This window comes from Oncorhynchus mykiss, chromosome 3 (genome assembly GCF_057628025.1).
Source record: "Oncorhynchus mykiss isolate SJ-2025 chromosome 3, ASM5762802v1, whole genome shotgun sequence".
NCBI lineage: Eukaryota > Metazoa > Chordata > Actinopteri > Salmoniformes > Salmonidae > Oncorhynchus > Oncorhynchus mykiss.
In genome coordinates this window covers 85,786,149-85,799,114 of record NC_143024.1, presented here as the reverse complement: position 1 = coordinate 85,799,114, position 12,966 = coordinate 85,786,149, and the positions used below count along the sequence as shown (strand labels likewise).

The window sequence follows — 12,966 nt, the reverse complement described above, 5'->3', positions numbered from 1 at the left end:
TCTCACTTTTCTGATCAATTTCTTCTAAAATTGTGTGTACATCTGTATATCTAGACTTAGATTTAGCTTTCCCTGACTTAGTTGCCATACTGATTTGATATTTATAAACAGCTGAATCTACGCGTTTACCAAAACAACGCTGTGCGTAAAATGCGTAGCTCCTTCCGGAATAAAACTTCAATAGCGAATGACTCTCTTTACACCGGAGTTTACGACATGGGTTGGTCTTCCAACACACAACCATTGCATATTGCCGTTTACCTCAGCTCATTGGCTATCTACCCAGCTAGATTTCAAGACGATCAGTGGTCATTGGGTTAAAATACAGTCAATCAACGAAACAGTGGTCATGCACAGTGATGTCATTACTTGTTGTCTTCAAATCTGTTTCTTTCAGTCAATACGTCCCGCGAAATGGCCCATCAGGTTTGGTTGTGTTACAAACAAACCAGTTGATTGCAATGAAACCAAACATGATTGGAAAAGTCACTGTGGGGGTTATTTACCTGGAATGTGTCGTCGAAAATGGAATGAGACGGAATTCACGACACAAGCGGTTCACAAAATGTTTCGTGTTAGGCTATAAAAACAGATTTTATCAAACAAAAGATCATTAATTGTGTCACAATGAGCATTGGGATTGCAAACAGATGAAGATCGTCAAAGGTAAACAATTTATTTTAATGCAGTTTGGGATTTTGTTACGCCTGTGCTGGTTGAAATAATTGTTTTTTATGGGACTCTATCCTCAGATAATCGCATCGTATTCTTTCGCAGTAAATCCTTTTTTAAATCTGACAACGCAGTTGGATTAGCAAGATTCTAGGCTTTCGATACAGGTGAGGTACTTGTATTTTCATGAATGTTTAATATGACTATTTATGTAGCGATCACCGTATGTTGTGGAATTTCAGTCCGCTACCGGGTTCCATGCTCAGAGAGGTTAAGACATGGTCAGTCAATCCGGAACATTTCAAGAACTTTTAACGTTTTTTCAAGTGCCGTCACAAAAACCATCAAGCACTATGATGAAACTGGGTCTCATGAAGACACCAGCAAGGAAGACCCAGAGTTACCTCTGTTGCAGAGGATTTGTTCATTAGAGTTAACTGCACCTCAGATTGCAGCCCAAATAAATGCTTCACCGAGTTCAAGTAACAGACATTTCAACATCAACTGTTCAGAGGAGACTGCGTGAATTTAAAAAACATTTTTTTACTTCACCTTTTATTTAACCATGTAAGCCAGTTAAGAACAAGTTCTCATTTACAACTGCGACCTGGCCAAGATAAAGCAAAGCAGTGTGACACAAAAAACAACACAGAGTTACACATGGAATAAACAAACGTACAGTCAATAACACAATAGAAAAGTCTATATACAGTGTGTGCAAATGAAGTAGGTAAGGCAATAAATAATAACAGTAAATAGGCTGTAGTGGCGAAATAATTACAATTCAGCAAATTTACACTGGAGTGATAGATGTGCAGAAGATGAATGTGCAAGTAGCGATACTGGGGTGCAAAGGAGCATTTAAAAAAAAATATATATATATATAGCAATATGAGGATGAGGTAGTTGGATGGGCTATTTACACATGGCAGTAAGCTGCCTTGATAGCTGATGCTTAAAGTTAGTGTGGGAGATATGAGTGTCCAGCTTCAGTGATTTTTGCAATTAATTCCAGTCATTGGCAGCATAGAACTGGAAAGAAAGGCGGCCAAACGATGAATTGGCTTTGGGGATGACTAGTGAAATATACCTGCTGGAGCGCGTGCTATGGGTGGGTGCTGCTATGGTGACCAGTGAGCTATGATAAGGCAGGGCTTTACCTAGCAAAGACTTATAGATGGCCTGGAGCCAGTGGGTTTGGCGATGAATGTGAAGCGAGGGCCAGCCAACGAGAGCGCATAGGTCGCAGTGATGGGTAGTATATGGGGCTTTGGTGACAAAACAGATGGCACTGTGATAGACTGCATCCAATTTGCTGAGTAGAGAGTTGGAGGCTATTTTGTAAATGACATCGCTGAAGTCAAGGATCGGTAGGATGGTTAGTTTTACGAGGGTATGTTTGGCTGCATGTGTGAAGGATGCTTTGTTGCAAAATAGGAAGCCGATTCTAGATTTAATTTTGGATTGGAGATGTTTAATATGAGTCTGGAAGGAGAGTTTACAGTCTAACCAAACACATAGGTATGTAGTTGTCCACATTTTATAAGTCAGAACCGTCCTGAGTAGTGATACTGGAAAGGCGGGCAGGTGCGGGCAGCGATCAGTTGAAGAGCATACATTTAGTTTTACTTGCGTTTAAGAGCAGTTGGAGGCCACGGAAGGAGAGTTGTATGGCATTGAAGCTTGTTTTGGAGGTTAGTTAACATTGGTTCCGAAGAAGGGCCAGAAGTATACAGAATGGTGTTGTCTGCATAACTTGGTTAACCCATTCCATTCGAGGAATTGCCAAGAAACTGAAGATCTCGTACAACACTAAGCAAACTGGCTGTAACCAGAATAGAAGAGGAGTGGGAGGCCCCAGTGTACAACTGAGCAAGAGGACATCTACATTTAGAGTGTCTAGTTTCAGAAACAGACGCCTCACAAGTCGTCAACTGGCAGCTTCATTAAATAGTACCCGCAAAACACCAGTCTCAGCGTCAACAGTGACGAGGCGACTCCGGGATGCTGGCCTTCTAGGCAGAGTTCCTCTCTCCAGTGTCTGTTCTTTTTCCCATGAAGGGTGTAGTACATGTGTGTGCATGTACATGTGATATAGATACTTTTGCACTTCTCGCACCAAATTATGTTTATCTCTAGCAGACAGAACACGTCTCCTTCCTGAGCGATACGATGGCTGCATGGTCCCATAGTGTTTATACTTGCGTACTATTGTTTGTACAGATGAACGTGGTACCTTCAGGCGTTTGGAAATTGCTCCCAAGCATGAACCAGACTTGTGGAGGTCTACAAAAACTTTTCTGAGGTCTTGGCTGATTTCTTCTGATTTTCCCATAATGTAAAGCAAAGAGGCACTGAGTTTGAAGGTAGGCCTTGAAATACATCCACAGGTACACCTCCAATTGACTCAAATTATGTCAATTAGCCTATCAGAAGCTTCTAAAGCCATGACATCATTTTCTGGAATTGTCCATGTTTTTTAAAGGCACAGTCAACTTAGTGCATGTAATCTTCTGTCCAACTGGAATTGTGATACAGTGAATTATAAGTGAAATAATCTGTCTGTAAACAATTGTTAGAAAAATTACTTGTGTCATGCACAAAGTAGATGTCCTAACCGACTTGCCAAGACTGTAGTTTGTTAACAAGAAATTTGTGGAGTGGTTGAAAAACGAGTTTTAATGACTCCAACCTAAGTGTATGTAAACTTCCGACTTCAACTGTACATACATACAGTGCATTCAGAAATATTCAGACTCCTTGACTTTATCCACATTCTTTTACGTTACAGCTTTATTCTAAAATGTATGCGATGTTATTTATTTCATCCATCTACTACACACAATACCCCATAATGTTTTGTTTTTGGTGGAAATTTATAAAAACAGATACCTTATTTACGTAAGTATTCAGACCTTTTGCTTTGTGACTCAATTGTTGTTCTGTAATGGAAACCTCTCCAACATAATCCTGGTAGAATCATTACTTGTTTCAATGTTTACTAATGACATGACACTGGCTTTGAGTCAAATGAGAGAAAGGTTGAGGGGTCTAAATACATGCACTGTATGTCTCGGACTGAAAACGTGGAACTAAAGCCAAGATTTCTGATAAAGAGAAGTGCTGGGTGAACTGACCTCCATAGCAGGTCATTTTGAATCTGAAGCTGGTAAAGTCTGTGGGAAAGCTGAACCTGTTAATTGGTTGGAGGTCTCTCTTTATCTTCATTAAGTGCAGGAATAAATACGTGTGTTGTGTACTATTAGTCTTTGCCTGAAAAGTTTAACGTTAGATATTACTGCACTGTCGGTGCTAGAAGCACAAGCATTTCGCTACACCCGCAATAACATCTGCTAATCACGTTTATGTGACCAATAACATTTTATTTAAATGACTCACCCTTTTTATCATTTTTATCTCCCTTTCCCTTCCTTTATCCTCCCCCTCTCTTCCTTTTTCTTCTCCTTCCATTTCTTCGTCCTCCTCTCTCAAGGTGGCCGGCCCACCATTCAAGTACAACACGCTGAATGCCTTCACCAAGCTGCTGGGCGCCCCCACCAACATCCTCAGGGACTGTGTCCGCATCATGAAGCTTGAACTGGTGAGGTCCTTTTCCTCTGTGTGTGTGTGTGTGTGTGTGTGTGTGTGTGTGTGTGTGTGTGTGTGTGTGCGGTACCCCATAAATATATTTGTGTCAGTTAAGAATATAAAGGGGCTGGTGATGTTTTTCTGCCTGTCTGTGAGAGAAAGACATGTGTAATAATTGTGTAAGTGGCTCTCTAACTTCTGTCACCCTCTCCAGTTCCCTGACCAGGCCACCCAGTTAAAGTGGAATGTCCAGTTCTGTCTTACCATCCCCCCCAGCGCCCCTCCCATTGCACCCCCAGGAACCATCGCTGTGGTGCTCAAGTCCAAAATGCTCTTCTTCGTGAGTACTGGTTTTCCCTTGCCTGATTTAGTTTTCATTTTAGCAGTTGATTGGCCGATGTCCACTCACCTGTTGTCAGTCTCTGTTTGCTGGCTTTCATCCTTCCCCTGTATTGTAGTTTAATCAGTTGTCATAGCTGCATATCAGTTTCGTAGGTGTTACAACCCATCTTACAATTCCATTGACTTGCACTGAAGCTGTGTGAAGTGTAACTAACCCTGTGCTCTCCCTTTAATTCTCCCCTTCAGCTCCAGCTGACCCAGAGGCTGCCGCTGCCCCAGGAGCCGGTCAACATCATTGTTCCCATCGTATACGACATGGCCACGGGCTTGACCCAGCAGGCTGACATCCCCAGACAACACTCCTCCTCTGGGGCAGCAGCACTTATGGTCTCCAACATCCTCAAGAGGTTCAGCGAGCTGCACCCGGCACGACAGGGTTAGTGAGATTGTCTGCACACACAAATAGAAGATAGACTGAAAGATTTGATTGGAACACTCTGACAGAAAATACATTTGGGGGGGTATTATATTGACATTGGTGTTTTTGTCTCCTCTCAGGTGAGTGCACTATCTTTGCCTCAGTTCACGAGCTCATGGCCAACCTCAACCTGACCCCTGGTGGTCGTCAGTAGCAACCCCACCTCCCTAGTCGGAAATGGAACCAGAACGGGAACACAACTGAATATGGTTCTATTCTGGAACAGGGAAAGATTCCTTTCTGGAGTCTAATGAACTGGAGACGACGTGCGCCCGCTGGATTTCCCAATGCAACATATATCCTCTCTGCCTCAGCCAACCGACCTAAAACTGATGTACAGTTAGTTTTTCTGTCAAAAAAGGGAGCAGAATTATGCAGAACCATCACACAAGTTTTTAGTCTTGATAAAGAACACATTCATGACCCAAATAAAGGAGTGTTTATCTTGAAAAAGAGAAGTATTCGTTGTCAGAAGAACTTCAAAAATATGTATTTTTTTCCTCCAGATGCACTTCTTATCAAAGGATTCACAAATTAAGAATATGGGTGTTTACCTAAAGATGCACATTGTTGTAAATTTCAGCATTGAAAAGAATAGTAATGACTTTTGCTAGAGCATGAATTCACATTCGTTCCTTTTTATAACGGAAGATATCAATACTGTTGTGGTACTGGGGCTGAATTGTATCTTAGTACACTATTTAAATGTATTTTTCCCTTTTATGATGTCAAACCTAGTCCCTTCCTAGTTCAAACGGGTCACTTTGAACACTGTAAAACTGTGACAAACTTTATAAGCCAGCTGTATTGTATGACTGCTTTTGAGTCCTGAATGAAGATCCAGTCTATCTTTGATTACTATTTAATAAACCAATTTTAAAAAATAATTTATTTTTGTCAATTTTTGTGTTTTTATTTGTTTATATTTTTTCAAAATCCATTCTCTTTGGTGAATCACAATTACACTGAAAGCTGCTGGATTGAAAATGGGTGTGATTTATTTATATATACATATACTTTGAAGAATCTCATATGAAATATATTTTGATTTGAACACTTTTTGGTTACTAAATGATAATGTATGTGTTATTTCATAGTTTGGATGTCTTCACTATTATTCTACAATAATAGTAAAGAAAACCCCTTGAATGAGTATGTGTGTCAACTTTTGACTGGCACTGTATATATATAAACACTGCTCAAAAAAATAAAGGGAACCCTAAAATAACATCCTAGATCTGAATGAATGAAATATTTTTATAAAATACTTTTCTTTGCTGACAACAAAATCAATGGAAATCAAATGTATCAACCCATGGAGGTCTGGATTTGGAGTGACACTCAAAATTAAAGTGGAAAACCACACTACAGGCTGATCCAACTTTGATGTAATGTCCTTAAAACAAGTCAAAATGAGGCTAAGTAGTGTGTGTGTGGCCTCCACGTGCCTGTATGACCTCCCTACAATGCCTGGGCATGCTCCTGATGAGGTGGCGGATGGTCTCTTGAGGGACCTCCTCCCAGACCTGGACTAAAGCATCCGCCAACTCCTGGACAGTCTGTGGTGCAACGTGGCGTTGGTGGATGGAGCGAGACATGATGTCCCAGATGTGCTCAATTGGATTCAGGTCTGGGGAACGGGCGGGCCAGTCCAAAGCATCAATGCCTTCCTCTTGCAGGAACTGCTGACACACTCCAGCCACATGAGGTCTAGCATTGTCTGGCATGGTGAGGAACCCAGGGTCAACCGCACCAGCATATGGTCTCACAAGGGGTCTGAGGATCTCATCTCGGTACCTAATGGCAGTCAGGCTACCTCTGGCGAGCACATGGAGGGCCCCCCAAAGAAATGCCACCCCACACCATGACTGACCCACTGCCAAAACAGCCATGCTGGAGAATATTGCAGGCAGCAGAATGTTCTCCACAGCGTCTCCAGACTGTCATGTCTGTCACATGTGCTCAGTGTGAATCTGCTTTCATCTGTAAAGAGCACAGGGCGCCAGTGGCGAATTTGCCAATCTTGGTGTTCTCTGGCAAATGCCAAACGTGCTGCACGGTGTTGGGCTGCAAGCACAACCCCCACCTGTGGACGTCGGGCCCTCATACCACCCTCATGGAGTCTGTTTCTGACCGTTTGAGCAGACACATGCACATTTGTGGCCTGCTGGAGGTAATTTTGCAGGGCTCTGGCAGTGCTCCTCCTGCTCCTCCTTGCACAAAGGCGGTAGCGGTCCTGCTGCTGGGTTGTTGCCCTCCTACGGCCTCCTCCACGTCTCCTGATGTACTGGCCTGTCTCCTGGTAGCGCCTCCATGCTCTGGACACTACGCTGACAAACACAGCAAACCTTCTTGCCACAGCTCGCATTGATGTGCCATCCAGCTGCACTACCTGAGCCACTTGTGTGGGTTGTAGACTCCGTCTCATGCTACCACTAGAGTGAAAGCACCGCCAGCATTCAAAAGTGACCAAAACATCAGCCAGGAAGCATAGGAACTGAGAAGTGGTCTGTGGTCACCACCTGCAGAACCACTCCTTTATTGGGAGTGTCTTGCCAATTGCCTATAATTTCCACCTGTTGTCTATTCCATTTGCACAACAGCATGTAAAATTTATTGTCAATCAGTGTTGCTTCCTAAGTGGACAGTTTGATTTCACAGAAGTGTGAATGACTTGGAGTTACATTGTGTTGTTTAAGTGTTCCCTTTATTTTTTTGAGCAGTGTATATTGAACAAAAATATAGATGCAACATGCAATAATTTCAAAGGTTTTACTGAGTTGCAGTTCATATAAGGAAATCAGTCAATTGAAATAAATAATAATTTAACATGACTGGGCAGGGGTGGGCATTGGAGGGCATAGGTGTTGGCATGGCAGCCAGGCCATAACAATTATAATGAGTTTCTCCCCCACAAAAGAGCTTTATTACAGACAGAAATGTATGTGATCATTTTAATGTAATAAGGTGATGCCAAAGTTTTATTCTATTCTGTGTTATTCTAGCTGACATCACATCTGACCTTCAAATCCAATTGCATTGGATGTTTAGCAGATGTTATTGCGGGTATTGCGAAATGCTTGTGTTTCTAGCTCCAACAGAGCAGTAATATCTAACAATTTCACAACAATACACACAAAAATCTAAGTAAAGGAATGGAATTAAGAATATAAAACTTTTTTTAACATTTTTATTTCACCTCTATTTAACCAGGTAGGCTTGTGGAGAACAAGTTCTCATTTACAACTGCGACCTGGCCAAGATAAAGCAAAGCAGTTCGACACAAACAACAGAGTTCACACATGAAATAAACAAACATACAGTTTGCAAATTAGGTAAGATAAGGGAGGTAAGGCAATAAATAGGCCATGGTGGCGAAGTAATTATAAAATAGCAATTAAACATTGGAATGGGAGATGTGCAGAAGATTAATGTGCAAGTAGAGATACTGGGGTACAAAGGAGCAAGATAAATAAATACTGTATGGGGATGAGGTAGTTGGATGGGCTATTTACAGAAGGGCTATGTACAGGTGCAGTGATCTGTGAGCTGCTCTGACAGCTGGTGCGTAAAGGTAGTGAGGGATATATGTGTCTCCAGCTTCAGTGATTTTTGCAGTTTGTTCCAGTCATTGGCAGCATAGAACTGGAAGGAAAGGTGGCCAAAGGAGGAATTGGCTTTGGGGGTGACCAGTGAGATATACCTGCTGGAGCGCATGCTACGGGTGGATGCTGCTATGGTGACCAGTGAGCTGAGATAAGGCGGGGCTTTACCTAGCAAAGAATTGTAGATGACCTGGAGCCAGTGGGTTTGGCGACGAGTATGATTATTTATTTTTTTAACCTTTATTTAACTAGGCAAGTCAGTTAAGAACAAATTATTATTTTCAATGACGGCCTAGGAACAGTGGGTTATCTGCCTGTTCAGATTTGTACCTTGTCAGCTCGGGGATTGGAACTTGCAACCTTTTGGTTACTAGTCCAACGCTCTAACCACTAGGCATACTAGGCTACCCTGAGTATGAAGTGAGGGCCAGCCAACGAGAGCGTACAGGTCGCAGTGGTGGGTAGTATATGGGGCTTTGGTGATGAAACGGATGGCACTTTCGTAGACTGGATCCAATTTGTTGAGTAGAGTGTTGGAGGCTATTTTGTAAATGACATTGCCAAAGTCGAGGATCGGTAGGATGGTCAGTTTTATGAGGGTATGCATGAGTGAAGGATGCTTTGTTGCGAAATAGGAAGCCGATTCTAGATTTAATTTTGGATTGGAGATGTTTGAGTCTGGAAGGAGAGTTTACAGTCTAACCAGACACCTAGGTATTTGTAGTTGCCCACATATTCTATGTCAGAACCATCCAGAGTAGTGATGCTGGACGGGCGGGCAGGTGCGTGCAGCGATCGGTTGAAGGGGATGCATTTAGTTTTACTTGCATTTAAGAGCAGTTGGAGGCCACGGAAGGAGTTGTATGGTGTTACGCACGCCTCTGTGAAGAGGGAACGCAACACCCTGCTGCAACTCAACTCCCCGCGAAGGGAAAGAGGTATGGACTGTAGGTGTGAGTAAGGATGACAAAAGGCAGAATGTGGTACCGTATACAAGGACTTTATTCCGTCACACGGTAATATGGGGAAAAGGGGCTGGATGGAACCAAAGCAAAGAAAGTAAATATCAAATCCTCCTCTTCGACCTTACCTGCCTAACCACTACTTAATTAAAACCTCTTGGTACTAGGGGACAGTATTTTCATTTTTTGAAAAAAAAAACGTTCCCGTTTTAAACGGGATATTTTGTCAGGAAAAGATGCTAGAATATGCATATAATTGACAGCTTTGGATAGAAAACACTAACGTTTCCAAAACTGTAAAGCTATTGTCTGTGACTATAACAGAACTGATGTTGCAGGCGAAAGCCTGAGAAAAATCCAATCTGGAAGTGCCCCAGGTTTTGAAAGCGGTGCGTTCCAATGACTTCCTATTCAGCTGTGAATGTGCCATCAACGAGTTTACGCTTTCTACGTATTCCCCAAGGTGTCTTCAGCATTGTGACGTAGTTTTACGCATTTCTGTTGAAGAATAGCCGTAGGCGGCCACATTGCGTAAGTGGTCACATGGTGGCTCCGAGAGAGATTCTCACCTAAAATACAGAGGTAGCCATTACTCCAATCGTTCCTCCTGAAAAACGAACTGTCCCGACAGATATATTATCGAATAGATATTAGAAAAACACCTAGAAGATTGATTAAAAACGTTTGCCATGTTTCTGTCAATATTATGGAGCTAATTTGGAATATTTATCGGCGTTGTAGTGACCGCAATTTCCGGGCGATTTCTCAGCCAAATGTGAAGAACAAACGGAGCTATTTCACCTACAAAAATAATATTTTGTGAGAAAAAAAAAATCAACTTTGGCTATCTACCTGGGAGTCTCGTGAGTGAAAACATCCGAAGTTCAAAGGTAAACGATTTAATTTGATTGCTTTTCTGGTTTCCGTGACAAGGTTGCCTGCTGCTAGCAAGGCATAATGCTATGCTAGGCTATCGATAAACGTACACAAATGCTTGTCTAGCGTTGGCTGTAAAGCATATTTTGAAAATCTGAGATGACAGGGTGATTAAAACTTCTTACGGACGTGGTTCCTGCAAAGGAACCAAATCAGCGGAAATTTCAGAGCGCCACCTATAGTACTCGATAAAACTCAAACTTTCATTAAAACACACACACAAGATACTCAATTAAAGCTACACTCGTTGTGAATCTAGCCAACATGTCAGATTTGTAAAATGCTTTTCGGCGAAAGCATGAGAAGCTATTATCTGATAGCAAGCACCCCCCAAAATACCTGAACGAGACATAAACAAAAGATTTTGCGGTAGCCGGCGCTACACAAAACGCAGAAATAAAATGTAAAACATTCATTACCTTTGACGAGCTTCTTTGTTCGCACTCCCATATGTCCCATTAAAACCTGTTGTGACTCCCAAACCCGCATGCGGGAGCGTAATCATTGCCTGAAACTAATTAGCATAACGCAACGGACATAAATATCCCTAGAAAATATTCCTATTCATGAAAATCACAAATGAAATATATTGACACACAGCTTAGCCTTTGTTAACCTGTTACGGATGATGCGAATTTTCACAACTTTTTGTAAAAAATCGCGCAACATTTCAACGTCCTGCTACTCATGCCAGGAATATAGTATATGCATATGATACGTATGTGTGTATAGAAAACACTCTGAAGTCTCTAAAACTGGTTAAATCGTGTATGTGGCTATAACAGAATGTGTTTAGGAGTAAAAATCCCTGGGAAAACTGGTCACCAAAAACACAAAAAAAATATTCATCCGCCAGTCAATGTATTGTCTAAGGCGATTTAAAAAAATAGATGAGGTTCCCATTACAATGCCTACAGCTTCCACACGATGCCACCAGTACTGGCATTTCATTGTAGATTTTTCCTTGGTGGGATGATGTGTAGGCACTTCCTGTCTTGGGGCGCACCGGAGGAAGCTATGAAAGTGAAAAAATGGACGATGATTTCAAGACTTGCTGCTATCGAATACAGATCGCCCCGTGATCAATTTGATCGATTATTAACGTTTATTAATACCTAAAGTTGGTTTACAAAAGTAGTTTGAAGTGATTTGTAAAAGTTTATAGGCAACTGTCCGGGGGTGTCCTCGGAGTGGGCCACAGTGTCTCCTGACCCCTCCTGTCTCAGCCTCCAGTATTTATGCTGCAGTAGTTTATGTGTCGGGGGGCTAGGGTCAGTTTGTTATATCTGGAGTACTTCTCCTGTCCTATTCGGTGTCCTGTGTGAATCTAAGTGTGCGTTCTCTAATTCTCTCCTTCTCTCTTTCTCTCTCTCGGAGGACCTGAGCCCTAGGACCATGCCCCAGGACTACCTGACATGATGACTCCTTGCTGTCCCCAGTCCACCTGGCTGTGCTGCTGCTCCAGTTTCAACTGTTCTGCCTTATTATTATTCGACCATGCTGATCATTTATGAACATTTGAACATCTTGGCCATGTTCTGTTATAATCTCCACCCGGCACAGCCAGAAGAGGACTGGCCATCCCACATATGCTCTCTCTAATTCTCTCTTTCTTTCTCTCTCTCGGAGGACCTGAGCCCTAGGACCATGCCCCAGGAATACCTGACATGATGACTCCTTGCTGTCCCCAGTCCACCTGACTGTGCTGCTGCTCCAGTTTCAACTATTCTGCCTTATTATTATTCGACCATGCTGGTCATTTATGAACATTTGAACATCTTGACCATGTTTTGTTATAATCTCCACCCGGCACAGCCAGAAGAGGACTGGCCACCCCACATAGCCTGGTTCCTCTCTAGGTTTCTTCCTAGGTTTTGGCCTTTCTAGGGAGTTTTTCCTAGCCACCGTGCTTCTTCACCTGCATTGCTTGCTGTTTGGGGTTTTAGGCTGGGTTTCTGTACAGCACTTTGAGATATCAGCTGATGTACGAAGGGCTATATAAAATAAATTTGATTTGATTTGATTTGATTTTAATTTTAAAAAGTGACGTTGCGTCTTGAAAAGGTGATTTTTTTTTTCCTGGATCAGACCGGCCTTCATAAAATGACATTTTGGGGATACAATGACGGATTTAAATCGGGAAAAAGACCCAATTGTGATGTTAAAATTTAGCACCACCTGGTGCCCTAACCAAAATACAGGGGGTGGTCCGCCCAGGTCTTACCTAGTGTGCCTAGACAGTGAATATACTACTGGAAAATGTATGCCCGCAGGCCTCTTGCCTAAGCACTCCCGAGGTTCCTTCCCCCCTTGGAACAAATGATACAGGAGAACAAACAATTTCTCAAACAAACTAAGAAACAAAGGACATTAAATAAGCTCT

At 42.3% G+C, this 12,966-nt stretch overlaps 1 protein-coding gene across 1 annotated transcript in view; it reads left to right on the top strand.

The window, feature by feature from the left end:
- Positions 1-5,967, top strand: part of LOC110520577 (mediator of RNA polymerase II transcription subunit 14) — a 42,897-nt gene extending 36,930 nt beyond the window's left edge. The window contains exons 26-29 of the mRNA XM_021597964.3: positions 4,166-4,273; positions 4,475-4,600; positions 4,849-5,038; positions 5,161-5,967. Coding sequence (XP_021453639.1) covers positions 4,166-4,273; positions 4,475-4,600; positions 4,849-5,038; positions 5,161-5,234 — 498 coding nt within the window. The 3' untranslated portion in view covers positions 5,235-5,967. The remainder of the gene's footprint in view (positions 1-4,165; positions 4,274-4,474; positions 4,601-4,848; positions 5,039-5,160) is intronic.
- The last annotated feature ends 6,999 nt before the right edge of the window (positions 5,968-12,966 follow it).